Consider the following 23816-nt stretch of genomic DNA (forward strand, 5'->3'; position numbering starts at 1 on the left):
CATAAAAACCAGTTTGTTCATATGCTCTGTTGGCAATAGGCATTTTACTTTTTTCCAAGACGGTGTTGCTGTGAAAATTCTGGCCCAAATCTCCTGCTGTAAATGTGCAAGAGTTTCTTTTGCATATGTATCCAAGAATGGATTTTTCTGGATCTCAGTGTAAGTGGGAGTTAAACTTGATGAGATAATGCCAAACTGTTTTCTGTGGTGGTTTTACAAATTCAAACTCTCATTTACAATGAATATGAAATTCAGGATCCACAAACACTTCAACATTTGATATATATATATACATATATGTATGTATCTGTAGAATAGTTGAAGTGGTGTTTGAAATTATTTGAATTTTTCTGGTTTCTAATACTCTTGAACATGTTTTCAAATCTTTATTGCCTATAAAAATTTTCCCTCTGTGAATTGCATTTCATCTTTTGCCCATATATTATTTTTTAAATGCTTTTCTTATATATTTAATTACTCTTATCATTTTAAAATTTGACCTGAATTAATGGGAGGATCATCTTTAATGTCATCTAAGTAAAACTCTATAGTTATCTGCTGTCACTGTGAAATCAACAGATATCTGTTCTTTAATATTCTTTGTTTAATGTTTAAGGCTAATACTTCTGTATTTTCTAAACAACAAACAAAATCAGAGATTTAAAAAAATTTTTCACTCAAGATTCCTTGTTGTTGCTGTTTTTGGACCTTTTAAATACTTTAATTCTCTTGATTTTTTGAAACACATCAATAATGTTTTATAAGATGTAGCTGGGTGCATGGATATTGGTGGCTGAAAAACCAGAAATGTTTCTTCAAGTGCATAGCTGGGGAGGCAATGTGAAGAAGGTTGACCAATTTTAACATTAGCAAAACAGGTTAGGTTTTTCTCCTGGTGTGACAGCAAATTGGACACTGCTATTAGTGAAAAAATTAAATAGAGATATCCTTTGACTAGTCCTATGCAGTTAATAAAGTTAACAGTGAAAAATTATCTGATACATTGTTAATTTTATCTCTCTATTTTCCAAGCAAGTTAGATTCATAAATAAGATGGGAGTATTCCTCTTAATTTGATCTTGGTGGTCTTTGCTCTTTCTTTTAAGGACTGTTGAAGATCGCTTTATTAGCCCACCATATTTTGGGGATTAAAAAACATTTCTGTATTACCAAAGAAGTAGGATTTTAAAAATAAAACATCTTTTTGATGTTACACAAATGCATATGAAGTTATTAGAAAAAGTAGTTCCATGCTCAAAATTATCTGGTTTCTATGTAATTATGCTCTTAGTAAGGTTGATTTGAACATCTCAAAACAGTAATATTAGAGGAAGAATCTCTAAGAATTATTCTTAATTGCATAGTTACCATTATTCATTGAAAACTGATTTATTGGAAACCTATTACATTTAAGGCCTGGGATTAGTTCTGGGAGAGGATACAAATATAAATAAGACACTGTTTCTGCTTTAATTGGGAAATATTTTTAGCTACTGATGTAACAAAGGAACCTCAATAATTTTTTCTTTTCAAGGGTTTTTAAATCACTGCTGGGATGATACAAGGAACACAATCAAACACAAAGTTTTTCAACACCTCTTATGTGCAAAGCACTGTGCTAGTTAGGATCTTAAAGGAGGACTAAGATTTTGTTTTTGCTGTTAAAGGAGGAGAGACAAACTCAAGCAGGCTGTCATAAGAATAAAAGCAAAGGCATAGGAAGAGTTGCAGGAACATAGTTCAGAAACTACTCATGAACAGAAGAGGAAAAGTAGGTATGGCATGTTATGAAAGTGAAAGAAAGTTATATATGTAATTATTGATTTATTATTTAATGATGTAATTCGAGAACATATTTTAGAGACGAATGCAAGGGAGTTATACTTCTGGCTCTGGCATACATTATTTAACCTCTGTGAGTTCAGTTTCCCATCCATAAAATTCTCATAATAATATTACCCTTGGAGGGCATTGTGAGGATTAAATAAAATAGTATGGAAAGAGACTAGTATCCTACCTGGCACATGGTAGGCCTTCAATAAATAGAATTATGGTATTTCTGCCCTTTGCTCTTTGGAAAAAAATCCATGGCCTGTGGTCAGTTACACAAATGAATGCCCCTGGCTCTGCCCTCTCGCAATCCCCACTGCTACATCCCCAGGCCAGACCAACATCATTTCTCAACTAGATTAGTACGGCAGCCTCTTGTAACAGCCCTTCTTCTACTCCTACCTCCCTATTATTTATTGTCCATACAACCACCAGAATGATTTTGTATAAAGTAGAATTCAGATCATATAATTTCCTTACTTCAAACTGTGGATGCCCTCACAGTGACTGAGGGATCCAAATCAAACATCTAGCACAGAAGCAGAGGCAGGGCTGTACTGAGTTTCAGAGGGAGAAAACTTGGGGAAAAAACATGGGAAATTGTTTAGCCTCTGTATTCATTTGCTAAAGCTTCCGTAACAGAGTACCACAGACAGGACATTTAAACAATGGCAAACTGATTTTCTCACAGTTCTAGAGGCTAGAAATCCAGTATCAAGGTGTCAGCAGGCTTGGTTTCTTCTGAGGCCTTTGCTTGACTTGGAGATAGCTGTCTTCTCCCTGCATCTTTACACGTCCTTTCTTTTGTGTGTTTCCTAATCTCTGATTCTTATAAGGACACCTTATAATCACAGTGGATTAGGGCTCACTCACCCTAGTGACCTCATTGTATTTAACTCTTTTTTTAAAGACCCTAATTCCAAATACAGCCACATTCTGAGATACCGGGGGCTCGGATTTCAACATATGAGTTTGAAGGAACAAAATTCAGGTTCAAAATGTGTCACCCTGTCTGTCATTGGGATTTCTAGCAGTACTTTCCCTCATAGATTTAACACTTGTCACCATAACATATACTATAAATGTGTTGCTTAAACGCTGTCACTTTCAGAATACAAGCTCAGGGATAGGTCTCTGTCTGGATCCTGGTTTTCCTTCTATGTGGCTTTTAGTCTTATCACTCTCTGCTTTCATCACTTCGCTCCAGCCCCACTGGCCTCTTTCCTAGTCCAGGGACACATGAAGGTCTTTCCTGCCTCTGGGCTTTGTCTCTGAAGGTCTCTGTGCCTGGACTGCAGTTCTCTTGAGTCTTCCAGTGGCTCATGCTCATCCTCTGGTCTCAGTTTAAAAGTCACTGCTTCAGAGAATGGCTAAAATATCTAGAGTAGCTTTTCCAATCTCTCACTCAATTTCCAGCCTGTTTATTCCTTTAATGAATGATAACTTTCTTCCATTTAATTTATTGCTTCATTATTTGTACTCCTACTCCTCCATTAGCAAGTTTAACTCCCTGAGGCAGGGAACTTGGCGAGTCTTGTTTACCAGGGTAGCACCAGGGCCTAGCATGGGACCTGGCAGGCAACAGGTGCTCACTCAGTACATGTTCGTTGAGTGTCGAATGAAATCCCTTTACCAATCACATTTTTAGGGTCTCTCTCCACCTCAAAGATCCATATGAGCATGTAAAGAATATACTGAATAATGTCACAAATACCTAGGTTTTATGAAATTCTCACCATAACAACATTTTTCAAAAATCATTGAAAAGTAGTATGTTATGTAAGAATGTGAAAATACCCATTATTGTGGAATCATTATAAGAATTAGTATAAACCCACACACCTTAAAATAAATTTACAAAGAAAGATATCATTCATTGGCCTAATTCCTCTCTCTCTCCTACATTTCTCCCACTCCCATAGAACGCCTATTGTACTGATATTTCACAGGATGTATTTTGGTAAATACTGTTCTAGAAAACAGATAAACACTGTAAGCTAGAGTAAAGTGAGGGACATCAACTAGGAACTTGTTAGAGCTGCAAACAGCCAGGCCCTGCCTTACACCTACTGAATCAGCATGTTGATGCAGGGTGTGGGTACAGCAATCTTTTAACAAACCTTCTGGGTGAGTCTGATCCAGTTAAAGTCTGAGAATCACCCCTAAATTGATCTTCAAAGTAACTTTTGATTTCTTAAGAATCTTGTCAAACAATCAGTTGTTAGAACATACTCAACCTTAATTGTTTTAAGCAACCTCTCTCCTTGTCCTGACTTGCTGTGACATAGTACTTTTAATACTTTAGCAGTTATCCCTAAGAAAATAGCAGGGTGATCTATCCCACTCTTGAACCTCTTAGAGTAAAATCCTGATCTTCTAAGGTTCAACACACATTACCTGCTTCCTTGATTACCTATCTGTTCGTGAAACAATTTAGCTTTTGTGAGCTTATTATTACCATATTTTTTGTTGTTGTTTCTAACTGCTTCTTCAAATAAAAATTCAGTTAACTTCTCACACTTCTTTTCTCTGCTTTTCAAAAGTGTTACTTCTTGAAAATGAAAAGTCATGACAGATCAGCCTGATCTGTACTTTTTCTTTCACTATACTTCCAAATGACATATTTTTCTTAGGATTCTTATTCAAGAAAGAATTTTCTCATTCTCTGTTGAGATGTTTTTCTTTCTGTGGCTCAATCTTCACTTTATAGAGAGAGATATTCTGATTCATTTTTATGAGCATAACTTTAGACTTAGGGCATTAAGCTATACCAACCTCTTTTTCTCTTTTCTGGCATAAATCCAATTACCCAGTCAGTACCCAAGGGAAATAGTCCCTTTTAATAGCTGATGTAATTCTTCTGTATGGAGTATCTAGCCCCTGGCCATGCAGTGTTATAAACCATCGTTTAAGGAAATGATGTTCAAGAAGGCAACAGCTTAAAAATTTTATTAGTAATAAAAAGCTATCTTATATATAAAAATAACTACCACCATTGTTGAGCACATTACATTCTAGAGACTGGGACAAGTAATTTACATATATTATTTCCGCTAATGCTCATTAAAACCTTTACCTTCAGAGGATACACGATTAACCAAAATGATACAATTAAAAAATTTTAGGTCAAAATTTAAACTCCAGAATTCCTGATTTCAAGCATCACACTAAACCCAGATTGTCTCAATTTTCCTTTGTCTAAAAACTACCTCATTGTCATGATGGTCTCACTTTTCTCTTCTGCCAAATACACCCATGTATTTGTTTCTGAACCAGGTCTAGGGAAGAATCTCAATAGTGGCCATTATCAGAAGCAAAGAGAAACTGATATTTAATAAGTAACTCCATGAGAGAGTCACTATGTTCAGGGTCACATGTGAGCAATTTTATTTCATCCCTATCAACAATTTTGCCTGATAAGTCTGGTTGCTGCTTTTGAGAGGTTAACTACCTTTCCCAAGATCACTCAGCTAGTAGATGGCAGAGCGTGAAGAGGCCTAATAGTTGGGCTTGTCTTTGATCCCAATCACCAGTGGACCGTCTGCCTATTGTTAAAGGTGACATGAATCATTTTTGCACTTACATTACTTACCATTATCCTCAACTCTCCCAAGGTAAATTCCTTACAGCCATTATGTCTTTTTCTCCTCCACACTCTTGTGGCTAAGTTCCCTCTTTTTAACAGCTCACTTCTTAGTAAAGGCCAATCAGATGATAGACTATAAAAAATTACAAAGGCTAAAAGCTTTTGTTCCCTGCACTACCTGTGTTAACAGTGCCTCAGGGTGATGTATGTTTGAAGAAACAGGTTCTTTCTTTTTGCCTATAAGTAAAAGGTTCTTTTTGCTACCTGGTCTTTATGGTTTTGTTATTCTTTTGTCTACATTTTTTTGTAGAGATGCATTATCTCACTGAAAATTAAGGATGCTTGTAAAAACATAATATATGATAACTGTCTTTACTCTTTAATTATTGAACCCACCTTGCCTGTAAAATTGGTAATTATTTTTTCACACTTACTTCATGCCTACTAGGTCCTGTTACAGAAGTAAAAACAGACATATATGTCACCAGCTTTGGACCTGTTTCTGATGTTGAAATGGTAGGTATTCGGGAAATTTAATGTACCTTTTGAGTTTGAAGAAAACATGCAGAAAAGAGGGCAATTATTGTTTATTTTATTGTTAATCACACAAAGCTAGAAAGTCCCAAAACAGCCTAATTAGACTCAAAAGTCTATAAGGCATAAGACTTTAAATTTGCTTTTCAGTTTTAACATTTGAGTATTTGTTGGTTTAGAGTCATTCTCAACAAAGAAAAGAACTTCCTGTTACTAGTCTCCATAGTACAACCTTGTATGTATATATTTTTTTCCTTAGAAAATTATTGAAGAGGAGAAAATTAAAGAGTGTAATTAGTTTTGGTCTGAAACTCTGTTGTGGCCCTAGCTGCATTTAGTATTCAGTGTCGGCCCAATGGCTCACCAACCCAACCCCTACCTGCCTCTTCTTTCCCTCCTTCTCTCTCACACTTAAAGAGGTTAGAACCCCAAGCACTGGTCAGGATGAATTTATTCATTCAGTTGTACTCTCTAATATTAAATATACCTAGTTTAAAGATCAAAGAGCCCATTTTACCTTTTTTCCTTGTCTCTAGGCTCCTGGGCTAATTTTAATAAATTTTGTGAATATAAAATTTCTTTTTTACATGATTTGCTTTGTCTTAAAGAGATGTCTACAATTTCATGATTAATTATGTAATGGTATTTGTTACACATAACTAATTTTGCTACCTGGTCTAAAAGTAAAGTACACCTGTAATTATTTGGTGCTGGCAGTTTTATTAAATTATAGTAATTATTCTTGAATGATTAATCCATATGATAATTTGTTTGTCTAATAAATGTAGAAGATAAAGGTATCACAATGGACATAACATGCTGTAATTGCTAGAATCTTTTTGTTCCATTGATTTAAGAAAATCACTGCTCTTATTAATCTAATTTTTATTTAGGATAGTCTTTCTTATGAGTGGGAAGGGAACTAAGTTTAATGTATTTTTTTCCTGCATATATATGTGTAGTCATCTGTGATTTGAATATGTCACAAACTAATTTCCCTAGGAGTACACAATGGATGTGTTCTTCAGACAGACATGGATTGACAAAAGACTAAAATATGATGGCCCCATTGAAATTTTGAGATTGAACAACATGATGGTAACGAAAGTTTGGACCCCTGATACTTTCTTCAGGAATGGAAAGAAATCTGTCTCACATAATATGACAGCTCCTAATAAGCTTTTTAGAATTATGAGAAATGGCACTATTTTATACACAATGAGGTAGTCATTTTTTTCTTTTTTATCTTTTTTCTTTTTTTTCCTTCCTCCCATATTTCCTTCCTACCTGTTTTCTTTCCATTTGAGGGATCTATAAAATTACTTTTAAAGAAAGAGTTTATTTTAATTGCATTTTTCCATCACAGACTAACCATAAGTGCAGAGTGTCCCATGAGACTGGTGGATTTCCCCATGGATGGTCATGCATGCCCTTTGAAATTTGGAAGTTGTAAGTTATAATAAAAATGTTGTTAGAATTTATGATTTTATCATGAAGCTGATGTCTGTATATGTGCATGATTTTTTCCATAATCCAACATTTAAATCATTCATTGCCTATGACAAGTATTCAAGATATGACTTTTAGAAGAATGTTTATTATCTAGTATATTTAAATAAAGAAGTAAACAAACAAACAAACCTTTCCCCCAAAGACCAAAAACCTGTATTTATAGATAGCTTAAGTAGACTGACTCAAGTAATAGGTTGGTGGTGAGTGGTCAAATTTAGGGATCTCTGAAGTCCATGTGTTGGTGGTTTAACAGGGAAAGTATAATTTTTTTTAATGTTTTTGTAACTTAACAGATTCTGTTATAAGTAGTCCTTTATGGCAGACCAGAAAAAAGTTTTCTTGACATGACGTAGATTAGAATATCATAAGCAGAACCATTATTATCAAAGTGGCTGAAACATGACAAGAGCATTGAAAGAGGTGTGGTCTGATATGTAGACTGAGCCAGATAATACAGTGCCTTATAGACAACATTAAAAAACTTACATTGTATTCTAAATGCTGTAAGAAACCTTTAGAAGGTTTCTGAGGGATGTGGGATTCTTTGTGACATTTCACAATTTCACTTCAACTTTTCCATGGAGAATAGATTGCAGAGAGGCTAGACTGGAAGCAGGGAAAAGTTTGAGGCTATTGGTTTAGTATAGTCAAAGATGGTGGCTTAGGCTAGGATGGTAGAGGAGAAGGTGTGAGATCAGTGGATTTGGGGTATTTTGTAAAGGTGAATGCAAGAGGATAAAAGAATGGGTAGGAAAGAATATGGAATTTCTTAACCTTAAGCTCCCTTCTTTGAGATGGCAGCAAAACATGATTGCCTCTTCTAATGTCTAACTTCAAATATCTGATTCAATCAGAATCTACCAAAAATAGATGCTGGCTTTTACTATTGCTTCAGATTCTTAGTGCACTAATTGTGAAACTGTTGCCTGCTGTTATCATTGCTCATTGCTTAACTTAATGAGAATTGGCAGTCACTATTCTATTTATAAACCCTAGTAATCACTGTATTCAGTGGGCTAACTTGAAGCTGGAGAGAATCATTTGTTCCCTGACCAGTGACATAATGGGAGAAGATAAACACAGAAAAATACATAGAAAGGTTGATCTCACTAACTCTTTACAAATTAAAATTCATTTGTACTGTAATAATTTAAATTCCACCCAAGGTAGTTCTTTTCTAGGGGAAGTCCTTTCCCACCCACCTCCCTCTAGAAAACACTCTTCAGTGTGACTCGAACATAGTTGGTGCTCAGTCAAGGTTTGTACAAAATAAAGAATTTTCTCCTTTGAAGTTACCATTTTTGAGTTGAGAATTAAAAAGAGGGGCATGTCTTTTGATCGCCTTTACCTATTTTTGACAAACCCCTACCCCAGCCTCAAAAATTGAATCATTAAGTAGAAGGTTTTTAGCAAGGTAGAATAGCGAAGAAAAGGATACTGATTTTAAAAATATTATGTGCAGGAATATAGTATTCTAGGGATTTAAATGTAGATGAAACATGAACATACTTCAGGGGATCAACATTGACACATACCTACTGTTAAATGATAACACAAGTCTCATAGTTTGTTCTGCAAAGTTGTCTGTAAAGATTGTCTCCCTAGGTATCAACTACTTGTATTGATTTTACCAAGGACCTACTGTGTTCTAGCCATTTAGGAGGGTTTGTGGAGGGAACCCATTCATCTTGGGTCTTTTGAACTTACTTGTGTGTAAGCTCATCTGTCTGTTATGGGTAGACTGGTAAGCAAGCGGCTGTTCTCCATTTGCATTGAATAGAAAATGGACTTAAATTGTGCTTGGAGGGATTTGTTGAAGCTGGAAGGGAAAATTCCCTGATTTTAGGAGTTTAAAGGTAGTGGAACTGGTTGTGTAATTATATTCCCTGGAGAGCTTTCCAAATAGCATAGCCAGTTGTCAATGCAGAATGGTCCTCAAACAGCATAGATATTGCTCAGAGGCAGAGTCTGGAATAGGTGACCCCTGGAGAGCTCTCCCAACAGTATCATTTGTTTTTGCTCTTGTTTTGTTATCAGAGACAGCATCTGGTATATTTCTAATTGATGGAGCTGGTTTGGATAGAAGAAGTTGGTCAGTATTGGTCAAGAAATGGAATTGAGTTAGAATGGAACAAAGTAGCAGCTTGACAGTACTTTTGGGGGTTCACTACTGCTTTTCAACTACTTATCCTGTTGATATGGAAATATATGCTACTGCATTGATGCAAATATAGCATGTTATCTGCCTTAGTTTTCTCTCTTCTATTTCTTTGGCATAAAAAAAAGAAATATGCCCAGTTGCAGAGCTACTTATTTAATCTCTACCATTTTCTGTATCTTAAACATGCTTGAATAAATCATAATGATTATTGATTACATTTTTTCCATTTTTCTTATGTGTAATATGTATAAGTGTTGACCACCAAGGCTGAAGAAAAAGGAATACTGGCTAACCACACTCTGTGCTCTCCTTCAGATGCGTATCCAAAGAGTGAGATGATTTATACCTGGACAAAAGGCCCTGAGAAATCAGTGGAGGTTCCAAAGGAATCTTCCAGCTTAGTTCAGTATGACTTGGTTGGTCAAACTGTATCAAGCGAAACTATCAAATCCATTACGGGTGAGATGTTTGATGATTAAAGTCAGTATTGGCATTAACAATGGAGTTTCATCCTAGCTTTTTTATCGAAATTTCTAATGTTTTCGGGGAACAACCAAAATTTTTTATATCTTACCTGATTTTGTGGTCCTGCCCTCACCTTCTTTTCAAAAGTAACAACAAAATAAAAGCTTAATTATAAAATATATAAAGGATATATTCATTACAGGTGTCACACATGTAGATGGGTGATTATTATTGATGATTCTTGGTACATACTTGCTTTTGGAATGTGAATGGAAAGAATCATGGGAATTAGTTTTTATCAATTTAGTGGGAAAAATCACCTGATTGTTGAATGTTCTAAAACTATTCCTAACATACACTTATTACCAAGTGTGTTATTTTCTAGCTTGGAAGTGTTATTGAAAACATGTTTGGGAGGATTTGAGGTTTCTGAATCTTGGGCTTTATACTCTGAAAACAAGCCTACTATTTCATAAGTAACTTTTTAATATGTTCCTGTCAGATATAATATTAAAAATATTTATCAACAACTACCAGAAATCTTATGGTTTGTTTATTATTAGTTTTTTAGGTTTCTGTGTAAGTGCTAATAAAACATGGTTGAAATCAGAGATGTTATATATGGATCTATATTATATGTGTCTGTTTGTATTTTTCTTCATATATATAACACTTAGAAATACAGTTCTTTCTTAAAACTAAGGGAGTAAGGCAGCCTTTTCCTAAGCATATGTGTATGTAATATATGTATATCAGTTTATTTCAATTCCTTCTAAAATTAAGCTTTATATATCTGTGTGTGTGTATTTACATTTTTTTCTAATGAATTTCGAAGCTTAGGTCTAAATTCTGCACTTGAACAAAGTTGAAAGTGAAGGCTACTAGACCTTTAACATAGAAAGAACAGTAAGAACTTTTTTAACATTATAGCTTACTTTATTAAATTGCTTAATCACTGTGTGTAACAAAAGTATTTTTCTATGTAATGATATTCAGCATCATTTCCCCCCTAGTTAGGGACTACATTTCTTGGTTTGCTTGCTTACACAACAGATAATTTCTTTGCCTAGAATATTGTTTATTAGTCTGAAATATGATTGTGAAGCCATTGAATAATTGCCTGAGAACCAATAACACATTTTCCTCATGTTTTATTTGCAGGTGAATATATTGTTATGACGGTTTATTTCCATCTCAGACGGAAGATGGGTTATTTTATGATTCAGACATACATTCCATGCATTATGACAGTGATTCTTTCTCAAGTTTCATTCTGGATAAATAAGGAATCAGTTCCAGCCAGGACTGTATTTGGTAATTGCAATTCATTCCTTGGGTATTTTTGTTCACATTACATTTTGATCATGGTTCATGAGAATAGCTCTTAGGTATCATTTCTAAGAAAATATTAGACAGTAATATATCAGGATGTACTGAGAAAAGAATCATATAAACTTTCATTTTTATCTCACTGATACAAGGTAATAGGGGATATTGCTTGAGGGGATATGGGCAGTCAATCCCATCCTTTGGGGCCCCATCAAATTTCTCTTTCTGAAATCAGGCAGGTAAAGAGCAAATGTGAATCTGGATAGAATTTCACTTTGGATGATATTCTTGGGCTTCTTGGTTAATGCTGTGTAATTGAATTAAAATCATATCTAGGTGTTAAAATGAAATGGACTGGGAGCTTAAAATAAAACAAATAAAAATCATGGCTGAATGAATATGAAAGCCTTAGAATAATTTGCCTTTTAGTGAAGATGAGCAAAATGCAAGTGGTTTAAATGCACTAAAATGGATAGTATTATATGCTTAGTTTATTAGCTCATTGTTAAATTCTACCTACATCATTTATTTTCCTGAACGCAATTTTTTGTTTTCATAATCTTTCTATCTATAATATTCTACACTATATGAAGTCTGGAACACAGGAATTTTACATTTTTATAGCTGTTAATAAGTCTTTTACATATTAGCCATACTTTTAAATAATAAAATTATAATAACATTAATTTAAATATATTTTTCTATTCTTTTTCTGTTGGTTGTGAATAACAAAACAATTTAGTAGGGAGATAAGAAGGAAACTGATCAGAAGTACTTTGGAATGGAGGTATAGTCCTCACAATAGATGTCAATCTCCCTTTGCTATTTCTGCTTGGTGGACTTGAAGCCATTGGTATAATATCCCTTATCATAAAATAGCTCAAAGGATGCTGGTGAGAAGGAACTGGGTGAGTGCCAGCTTCTCTTGCCACCTTTCCATCCTGTTAGAGGACTGGTAGGGTGTCTTAGTGTCCTCAGTGGCCATGAATGTGGGGATATTTTCCATAGAACACTTCCCACCCACTGCAGCACCTTTAATTGTAGATTTACTTGAGTAGGTACTGGAACCCTACTCAGGAAACTCTCACAGGAGGGTGAATGCTGGTGCAGTGTGTGGTCTCCACAAGGCACTTAGCAGGTGTCCTGGCACCAGCTGCTTCATAGAGTTCTGAGGGTTCAATTACAAAATAACTGCACGTTACAAGCATTGGACAAATTAAACATGGATGAAAAAATAAAAGTGAGAAAATAAGAAATGTAAGCTTTGGACTACAACAGGTTGGGTTTAAAACCCAAATCTGTCATTTTTTTTCTCTGTCCCTAGAATTGTGATAATACATCTCTCCTTCATAAACTAGTGAGGATTTAGATATATGTGCAATACTCATTATAGGGCATTTGGAGCACTTACTACAAACATACTTAATAGATACTAGTTACTCTTTCCCATAGTTCTTTAACATAGGGGAGATTTATTTTTTTCTTACTGGATTTCTTTGATGTTTTAATTTGTTTTAAAGAAAACATATATTGTTCTATTGCACAGTACCAAGCACTCTGTTGTGTCCTTAATGCTCATGATCTCACTTAGTGCTCACACTGTAATTGGGCCTTTATATATCATCTTCAGAGACAGCCTGACTGGGCAGGAAGTATCTGCTGAGGGTAAACACCAGACCAGAGTCCCTTAACTTTTACTAGCACAAATATTAATATTTCAGGAGCTATCAACATTGAAAATGAAAATAAAATCACCTGTGCACATATTATTTTCTATGGTCCTAAAGAATGTCTAGGACAGAAAATACTGACCCATCATTGGTGTCTTTGATAAAGAGGTAGTTGTGTCATAAGGCAGGCTCTGGAGCCAGGCAGCCTAGGTTCCAACCCCAAGGTACCCCTTATTTAGCTGTGAACCATCACTAAGTTACTTCTGCATGTTTCCTCATGTGTTAAAACAGGATGAATGGTTGTATCTACCTCATAGGGTTGCTGTGAGGAATAAGTGAATTTGGATAAAGCACTTGAAACAGTGCCTACCACACAGTAAAAACAATTTAAGTGTTTAGAATCATAACAGTTCATGCTGCCATCTACCTTATTTGACAATCACTACTTGATACTATAATGTGAATGTCTGCTATATTTTATAGTTGTTTTGATTGCTTGATAAGTTTTGAATGTTGTCTTGGTGGATTATAAATGGGTAGCCTGTGTTCTGTCTCACTTGTCCCCAGATAATAGAAATTTCCAGTACTGTGGGGTAGGAAGGATAGCATTGATTAACAATTTTACCCACCCAGCACTTCCTACAGATAAGACACTATAAGGAAATTAAGTGGCATGTAGTAAGGATACTGGTAATACTGCTAATAATAATGATGATAAGATTCACTATATATTGGTAGGGGTCATCTTATTTAATATTCATAATAACTCATCAAGGTAGCCATTATTAGTTTTTTATGGATAAGGAAATTAACCCAAAGAGATTAAGATACTTGAATAAAGTCACATACTTATAAGTGATGGACCCAAGGCATTTTTTACTCTGCCATTCTGTCTTCACAGGGAGTATGGGATATGGGGGCTTGTGGAGAATTACAGAACTGCTGAGTGAGATTGTATGAATGTGTGCTGAAGATGCTTTGTGGGTAGCTTTTCCCATTTGAAATGTGACATTTGCCTCTGTCTTGTGCTCATGTGTCAAGATGCTGGTTTTGATTGATCAGGGAATATGCCCAATAATTAAATATTCAAAGACCTAAGAGGTGTCAGAATGGTAATTATTAAACTGTTCGTTGAGGGGCTAAGGAAGTTAAGTTTTAAGTATTTGGTGGGTAGCATATGAGATTTAGGGGAAAAAAATTCGGGACTAGTATTTTTTGTCCCCAATTCTCATTTCCCTCTTGACTCAAGGAGAGAATTTACTGGACTAGGGATGTTATCAGAGATCATACAAAAACAAAACAAAACAAAAATCAATGTAAATATGAGAAGTAGAATGTACTAAGTTCTCTCCAAAGGCCTTCTGTCTGCAAAGTTGTATGCCTTTATGTTTTCTAATTATTTCAGTATAGTAGAACATTAAACCAGAGTAAAAGCCAGCTGGCATATCTTAATCATTATTAACTCATTGTCTAGGAGTGCCCAGCCAAAAATTTACTCTTGTGTACAGTCTTAGCCTTCTCTTATACATCCTCTCCCAGCTCCCGGGCCAGCCAATATGGTGCACATTCAGCATGATAAAAGCAGGTACTGGCATCAGTACTTGAATGTGTCAAAATAAGTTCTATGGTTATTGAAATGTTTCCAGGGTAGATGCCAGCTAAGCTATTTAGGCACTGTCTTCCTAGGTGCAGCGGCATAGATTCTTCACGGAAGCGTTGGCTTCTGTTTGCTATTCTGTTGGTGTATATTTAACCAAATGCTGCAGCTGAAAACAAGTGTAATGAGCACAACCCTGTCAAGCTAGTACTTTCTTTAAATCTGAACACCTGGTAGAGAGAACTTCTTTATGTCTAAAGGGTTGACCACTTCAAACACACGGCCAACTATTTATGCCACTTTCTTAATTTTGGCAATAGTCATAAAATATGAACCATAATATTTGAAGGGGTATTCTACAAAAGTTAAAATGAAGTTGACTCAAAACAATGAAAGAGAAATGAAGAGTGGCCACATATCCATCATGTTTGCGTCAGTGTCCATAGCTTCATTTAACTTCTTCAGGAACATGGTGACCTACCCTCCTTAACAATCAGAAAGTAATTTTTAGATTAATGATTCAATAATTGCATTAATATTCTGCTTACTAAGCATTAACAAGGAAATTTCTTTACATGACTGCAGGACTGCAGGGCCATTATTTCTGGCCCCAAGGAGCAATCCTCTGTTACAAAAAAATGTATTAAAAGCAACATGAGGAGTCCTAAGTTGCTTCTATTTGAGTTTGAATTTCCTCTTTGGGTTATCACATTATGGTCTCTGTAGGATTTTCTGAGTTCTAAGGAGTATCTTTATTTAGGCTGCACTGGTCATATTTTATTTCCAAGTGTTTTCAGCAAAATTTCTTTGATATTAGAGAAAAGATACCTAGGAAGGTTGTAGAACACTTTTGAAATCTTAATAGGCCATTAAACTTAAATTGTTATGAGTAAAATGAAAACCTTTGATTTATTTTCAAACTTTGTGGTTAAAATTTTTTAAAATTTATTTAAGGTTGATTTACATGTTTCACAGCCACACAGGAATGGTACCATTTTTCTGATTCAAAATGGAGACCTAAGAATTCTAAGGTCTCTTTCTGAAACAGAGTCCAATAAATTCATAGCACTTCATTTTTATAGATATTTAGCTACCTCTATATTTGAATAAACATACTTAAAATCTGTTTTAGATTAGTAAAATGCTACAAATACCAGTTTTTTTTTTAACAAAAGGAAATTCAACCAGATCCTCACATTTCTTTTTCCATATAGTTTGTGGAGTGTTTTTTTTTTTTAATTTTATTTTGTTATCCTTAATCTACAACAACATGGGAACATTATGTTTACTAGACTCCCCCCTTCACAAAGTCCCCCCCACAAACCCCACTACAGTCACTGTCCATCAGCATAGTAAGATGCTGTACAATCACTACTTGTCTTCTCTGTGTTGCACGCCCTCCCCATGCCTCCCCCCACATTATACATGCTAATCGTAATGCCCCCTTTCTTCCCCCCCCACTATCCCTCCTTTCCCACCCATCATCCTCCCCTGTCCCTTTCCCTTTGGTAACTGTTGGTCCATTCTTGGGTTCTGTGAGTCTGCTGCTGTTTTGTTTCTTTCAGTTTTTGCTTTGTTCTTATACTCCACAGATGAGTGAAATCATTTGATACTTGTCTTTCTCCGCCTGGCTTATTTCACTGAGCATAATACCCTCTAGCTCCATCCATGTTGCAAATGGTAGAATTTGTTTTCTTCTTATGGCTGAATAATATTCCATTGTGTGTATGTACCACATCTTCTTTATCCATTCATCTACTGTTGGACACTTAGGTTGCTTCCATTTCTTGGCTATTGTAAATAGTTATGCAGTAAACATAGGGGTGTATCTGTCTTTTTCAAACTGGGCTGCTGCATTCTTAGGGTAAATTCCTAGAAGTGGAATTCCTGGGTCAAATCGTATTTCTATTTTGGGCTTTTTGAGGAACCTCCATACTGCTTTCCACAATGGTTGGACTAATTTACATTCCCACCAGCAGTGTAGGAGGGTTCCCCTTTCTCCACAACCTCACCAACATTTGTTGTTGTTTGTATTTTGGATGGTGGTGATCCTTATTGGTGTGAGGTGATATCTCATTGTGCTTTTAATTTCATCTTCCTGATGACTAGCGATGTGGAGCATCTTTTCATGTGCCTGTTGGCCATCTGAATTTCTTCTTTGAAGAACTGTCTGTTCAGCTCCTCTGCCCATTTTTTAATTGGATTATTTGCTTTTTGTTTGTTGAGGTGAGTGAGCTCTTTATATATTTTGGATGTCAAGCCTTTATTGGATCTGTCATTTATGAATATGTTCTCCCATACTGTAGGATGCCTTTTTGTTTTGTTGATGGTGTCGTTTGCTGTACAGAAGCTTATCAGCTTGATATAGTCCCACCTGTTCATTTTTGCTTTTGTTTTCCTTGCCTGGGGAGATATGTTCATGAAGAAGTCGCTAATGTTTATGTCCAAGAGATTTTTTCCTGTTTTCGTGGAGTGTTTTAAAAGATCTATAGCTCATATGCTGCACAGATGCTCTAATTTTCCATGTTCTCAACACTGATAATTCAGAAGGGACTGGAGAGAAAATGGATTGGTCAGGAGCTGAAAAAATGGGTTTTTATTTCTTGTGCCTGGCACAATTAAATCCTGAAGCAATGTTAGATATTTCTGCACTCAAAGAGGCTTTGCTCAATCAAGCTGTGGAAACTAGGCTTACATACATGGGATAATTAGGGAACAATAAAAAGCAGAATATAATTAAATGATGAGTTAAGAAGATAATATTATTTCTCCCTAAATCAAAATATTACTGTTCCCTTATTGTTGCATAGGGCTCACTGTCTTTTCAGTTTAACATATATTATTTGGTGTTCAGCAGGAATTGGCAGGATTGGAATATATGGTTTAGATGTCTTCACCATTTTCATTATCATCATCCTCAAGCACAGGTGTGACAATTCAGGACCTATCCTAGGCTCCTGAGTTTAAATAATATAGTAAATTCCCACAGAAATTTCCAAGCTTAACTAGATAACATGGATTAAGAATATAGACAGAAAAAGATGCAAAAGGGACAACTGTGCAAATATCAGCATCCTTAAATAGTGCAGTTTTCTATAGTTCCAGTAGCAAGTGAAATTTTTCTGTTGAGAATAGGGACTAACCATTTTTCAGGCAGAGGAGAAGACCTTCCTGTAGATAATATGCTTCAGAAACCTCTTAATGGAGAAGTACCTCAATTCTGGTTGCAAATAGTTTCCTACTGACCACAAACTGATGGGTGATGGATGTTCAATAATTTTTAAACCAAATTGTTCTAGAAAGCTAATTTTCCTGCAATATACATTTACTGTTTTACATAAACTAAGTTCCCAACTAGTAAATTCATCATTTTAATCCAATACATAATATTCAGTTAAACATTATAAGTATCTCTAATTTGTGCTTTTTCTGGTAGTGATTCTAAATTGCAGTGGGCCATGCTTACCCCTGGAAATTCTGATGCTCCAGTTTTTAATGCTACTGACTTCCCACTTCTGGTTGAGAATCAGTGCTTCACTGAGTCCCACTTCCTGTTAGATGTGTATGTTGAGTTTCTCAGTTTTGTTAGCTCAGATACTAAAACCAACCCAACATACTACTAGGTGCCGTATACACTTGTAATCTTTATAGCAAGTCCAATAGGTAGGTATCAAATGAAGCCCAGTGAGTTTTCCTAACTTAATCCAGATCACATTGAGCCAATATCAGAAGAGCCAGGATTTGAACCCTATCTGTCTCTCACTCCAAAGCCTGTGCTAATTTTACTGAACCACCAGATTCAAATCTTCCATCAAAGATGGTTTGGTTTGAGTTATTATAAACTTTGTTACCACACTGCACTGAATCCCTAGGTATTTTTTGTTTGATTTTTTTTTCATGGAAGTAATGGTATTTTATCTCTTTGCTCTTTCTCTTTGCAGGAATAACCACAGTCCTCACCATGACCACACTGAGCATCAGTGCACGGCATTCTTTGCCCAAAGTGTCCTATGCTACTGCCATGGATTGGTTCATAGCTGTCTGCTTTGCTTTTGTATTTTCGGCCCTTATTGAGTTTGCAGCTGTCAATTATTTTACCAATATTCAAATGGAAAAAGCCAAAAGGAAGACATCCAAAGCCCTCCAGGAAATGCCGGCTGCTCCAGAGCTAAGAGAAAACTGTCCTGAAGTACCTCTGCAGGTATTTGGTGTAATCTCCTTCAGTTTAAGACTTCAGTTTCTTGATGAAATTTGCATTGCTAGGGAGAAAACTGAGAAGCTGAAAATTTCAGTGACAATTCGTAAGTCATTTAAGAATCCAGAGAAATATGAAAGGAAAAACTATCAATTTAAACTTTAAAACTATGATGAGTGGCTTAAAAGTTAAACACCCCTGGATGAGCTAAGTGTTTGTGGAGTTAGTTGTTTGAGAGTTCCTGTCATAATTGAAAGATTTGACACAAAGGAGCAAAATCTCATGTATCCAATTAAGGGGAACCTGTGGATATCTTTGAGTGGGTTGGAAAGGCATTTTACTAGAGTTCATTGAACAAAATAAAGCAGCAGTCTTCACAGGGTGCCACATTAGAACTATACCATGGGGTTAGGTGGCCTGTGCCCTTATATTAAACAAGAAAATAAAACCAATAAAGAAGAACACCCATGGGGTAGATGTACGTTCAAGACTGAGATTTTTTGTCCTAAAGGGACAGATCTAAAAGGATGTGAAAGCCTAGTGAAGGCCACTGTAATTTTACATCGGGCATGTCAGTGATTCTTCAATTAGAAAAAAAAATCAAAGTGACGTTTTCCTCACAGACTCCGGTTGTACAAAAACAGCAAGATCTTCATGAAAACAGGAAAGTAAACCAGCAGCCTCCTTCCCCATCCTCCTTTTCCTCCTCCTCCACTACTCTGCTCTTTCTCTCTTATTTACTCAGCTGAGCTGCTTTCCTGAATCAGCAAACAATTGTCAGTGGCCACGTGTACACAGCAGTATGGTAGCTGTCCCAAACTGTAGTCTAAAACCCCTTTTGTCTGCTTGTGCCCAAATCAAGTGTATCTAAATCATCAGCTCTATTCTTTGTAAGTCATAACTCATTCCCTTACTTGTTCATTCATTCATGTTTTCACTTATTCAGCAAATAGACACCCAGTGCCAACTACGTGCCAGACTGTATTTATGGTCTGGGAATCAACAAGGTACAGACACCTTCGACAAATGTCCTGACCTAGGGAGCTTATATATATATATTTTGAGAGGGCATCTCTCATATTTATTGATCAAATGGTTATTAACAGTTAACAACAATAAAATTCTGTACAGGGGACTCAATGCACAATCATTAATCCACCCCAAGCCTAATTCTCATCAATCTCGGATCTTCTGAAGCACAATGAACAAGTTCTTACATGGTGTACAAATTCTTACATAGTGAATAAGTTCTTACATGGTGAACAGTACAAGGGCAGTTGTCACAGACTTTCGGTTTTGATCACGCATTATAAACTATAAACAATCAGGTCAAATATGAATATTCATTTGATTTTATACTTGATTTGTATGTGAATCCCACATTTCTCCCTTATTATTATTATTATTATTTTTAAATAAAATGCTAGGGAGCTTATATTTAAGTATGTAGGACAAGGAAAGTGAGACAAATGGCTTAAAAAACATAAGTAATAAAACGTGCTGTGTGTTAGATGGTGACAGTGCTGTGTGAATGTTGAAGCAGCAAAGGGGGAAGGATGGGATTCAGTTCAGAATATAGGTGGTTAGGGAAGTCCTCTGATGAGAAGATGGCAGTAGAACAAGTGAGGTTAGGTGTTCTCCCTGGCAAGGATTAAGTGGTCTAGGTTAATAATATATAGCTCTGTTTCTACAGGGTTCTGGGCATTGTTTTTTTTAAGGAAGGCATGTGGGCACATAGTAAAGTTATTGCCCTTCCATTGAGTAAGTTTGGATAGCTTACATTTTCCCTTAAAGTGACCTATTTCATCAAGACTTTCAAAGTTATTAGGAGAGATTTTGTGTATTATTTTCAGTTTAGAAAACCCTGATTATCTGCAATTTATTGCTTTTCCTGCTCCCCATAGATTAATTGTGCCTGCTCTGCCTTTCATTCTTGTTTTATTTGCTTTGCTTTTTGTGCTGAGGCTTTAGCAGAAGAATTCTATTTACTGTTCCTTTCCAAACAATTCAAGTCTTGGACTTTTTAATTTATTTAATATTTATTTTACTAGTTCTGTTTTTTAATTATTGATTCATAACCTATTTTAATTCCATATTTCTGCAGGTTAGTTTTGCTGCTTTTTTTCTAGTTTCTCAAGTTTTATTCTTAAGTTATTTTCCTGTTTCTTATAAATAATAAAGTTTCCTTTATTGCAATAAGGTTTCCTTTGCATAAAACTTTGGCCGTAATTCACAACTTTTGATATATATTATAATCATTTGCTAAATATCCTGCACTTATGTGCTATTTTTCTCTATAAGCTCAGAATTATTTGGAATATAACATTAAATTTTCCAAAAGGGGCTTCGATTTTTTAATTCTACTGTTTATTTTTAGTTGTATTGCACTGTGTTCAGAAATGTTACCTGTACAGATTTCAAAGTTACTGGTATTTTCGTGGTGCTCTGAGTTATGCTAAAAGTTTATAAATATTTGACAGGAGTTTGAAAGGAGTTGATTTTGAGTTATTAAAACAGTTTTACTTAAAAAATTAGTATTTCACCCTTTTAATAAGTCACATGTTATCTTCTTGATCTTTTAAATACCAAGAAGGATACAAACAATTCCCCAACTAATATGAGATTTTATTATTTTGCATTTTAACTATTTTTGTTTTGTGCACTTTGATACTGTGATATTCAACATATAAAGATACATAACTGCTCAATTTCCATACCAGTCTATGCATTTAATCAGAAAATAACCTTTTTTGATCCCATATAATGCTTTTCTCTTGAATTCTATTTGGCCTGATTTTAATATTTTTTATATTCTTAATAATTAACTTTAATAAAGCATTTTGGTTGCTAAATGTTCCTTTTTCTTTCTTTTCTCATGTACTTTGGAAGCTATACATCCTATTTTTATATCACTAGTGGTTAAGTTTTAAAGCAACATATTTCTAATCATGCTTTTCTAATAATGTTGAAATTATAAAACATACTGACTTTTCCATGTAGCCATTAACTTCCTCTAACCCCAGGATTGCTGAAGTTCAAAGATTCTGTATTTGGAGACACATTTTATATCTGTAATTATTTTTCTGTTTATAATGGGTTGATGTAGTTTTTTCATTTTTGCAAAGTGGTGGGACTTCTTGCACTTGTGTTATAATGGAATATTAGAAATACTTGAAAGTACCACTTAATCAGAATAAAATTATTCTGCAGAATTTCCAAAGGTGGGGAGAGGACTATTTGTTCCTTGAAACATCTCTCTTGATCGCAGCAATTGTCATTGCTGGTGAATGTTTGGTGGGGCATATCCGATAGGCTACGTCTGCTGTGATTCAGAGACTCCTCTTGGCAGCACAGGCCACTGCTGTGTGTAAATGGCATAACCAAGGTCAGAAGATAAGATCTGTTTGTGAGGGGCAAACAATCATAGTATTTAAGGGTTGGGAAGAACTTTATGATAAATCTAGTTAAAATATATATCAAATGCTTCATGTCCTCTGTAATGGGTGACTGTGTCTATGATAACTTACATCTCCACAGCAGTTTACTTGAGGAATATCTTTGTTAAAAACAGTGATGAATGGGTTGACCCACCCACCCATCCTGACTCCAGATCCCTGCGAAAGCACAGCTACCTCTGAAAAATCCATCAGTTGTCATCGAATGGCTTCAGTCTTAAGTTCAACTTTGAAGGTTGAGAATACATTAAAATTGAGGGATGGAGGGAAGGAGATGGAGAGAGAAGGGGAATGGTGGGGAGAAGGAAATAAGGAAGAGGTGAAAGAGTGTGTTAAGAGTAAAATTTTAAAACTTTTTACTGGAAGGAAATATTCTAAGAATCTTAGAGGTTTGCAATTTCAGTAGACATTCTAAAGAGCTGAAATTTGCTTACTTAAATATGTATTCTAACTTGTATGACTGTTTACTTATTTGAATGATGCTGCCTTTATTTAAAATGTGTTTAAACTCCTTCTTTGGAATTGTCTTCTGGGTTTACATGACATTTAGTGATTCAATAGTCCTTTGGGTAAGCTCACTAGTGGTTTGATTCATTGTCACTATAATGTGACCTATGGACTGTTAATGGCCTGGCAGAGGTTTATGGTGGCCATTTCTAATGGGAATTGGCAAGCTTATGGTTTATGGAATATTCATGAAGCAAGGAGAAAGGGCTGGTTGGCAGAACCTAAGAGCAGCCTGAGCATATTTGTGCATCTCACTGTTCTTCAACTGCTCAGCATTACCTTAATTCTGCCTTGACTCTGTTTTTCTAACATTTGAGTTGAGCTCCATTCTTGTGGCTCTATCCTTCCTACCCTTACTACTTCTTAGAGCACCTATGCTGTCATTGATGCAGGTGATTTGGATTAATGGATAGTTTGGAAAATAAATAACTACAAAATGAAAAGGGAACATTTCTGAATAAAATTGTATTTCAAAAAATCAATTTAAAATATACCCTATAGACCTTTTTCAATGAGAAAGCATACATTAATGTGTGCATGTTGTATCTTGTGAAAAAAAATCCAAAGATACAATGACTAAAATTACTTGAGATCTTAAATTGTGTCAGATACTATATAATAAATTTTACAAGTGTTACTTAATTTCCAGCTCACAATAACTATACAACAGATGAAGAAACTAGGCTTGCAGTTGTTGAGTGACATGTATTCAAGGAATGATAAGCCCAATTTTTAAGGTAACTCAGCTGTGTCTGAGTGCAGAGCTTCTTCTCTTTTATTAAAACTCTATAATATTTCATTTATATTTATGATAGACATTAAAATGTGTAATACATTAGAATATGCATAAGAACATATATATGTATAAAATGAATAACCCAACATAATCTTTTGTTCATATTTCTATAAATAAATAATAATAGCTTTGTATGTGCCTCAGTAATAAGAGCTTTTACAGACATCATATATGTAATT

General features: G+C 35.2%; 1 protein-coding gene across 2 annotated transcripts in view; it reads left to right on the plus strand.

Annotated features, from left to right (window-relative positions):
* The window catches only part of GABRA4 (gamma-aminobutyric acid type A receptor subunit alpha4), a 70135-nt gene that overhangs the window by 8878 nt on the left and 37441 nt on the right, over positions 1-23816 (plus strand). For both annotated transcript variants that reach the window (XM_017650988.3, XM_036998717.2), the window contains exons 3-8: positions 5865-5932; positions 6953-7173; positions 7317-7399; positions 9939-10082; positions 11250-11402; positions 18626-18885. In XM_017650988.3, the coding sequence (XP_017506477.1) occupies positions 5865-5932; positions 6953-7173; positions 7317-7399; positions 9939-10082; positions 11250-11402; positions 18626-18885 (929 nt within the window). The remainder of the gene's footprint in view (positions 1-5864; positions 5933-6952; positions 7174-7316; positions 7400-9938; positions 10083-11249; positions 11403-18625; positions 18886-23816) is intronic.

This window comes from Manis javanica, chromosome 5 (genome assembly GCF_040802235.1).
Source record: "Manis javanica isolate MJ-LG chromosome 5, MJ_LKY, whole genome shotgun sequence".
Lineage (NCBI taxonomy): Eukaryota > Metazoa > Chordata > Mammalia > Pholidota > Manidae > Manis > Manis javanica.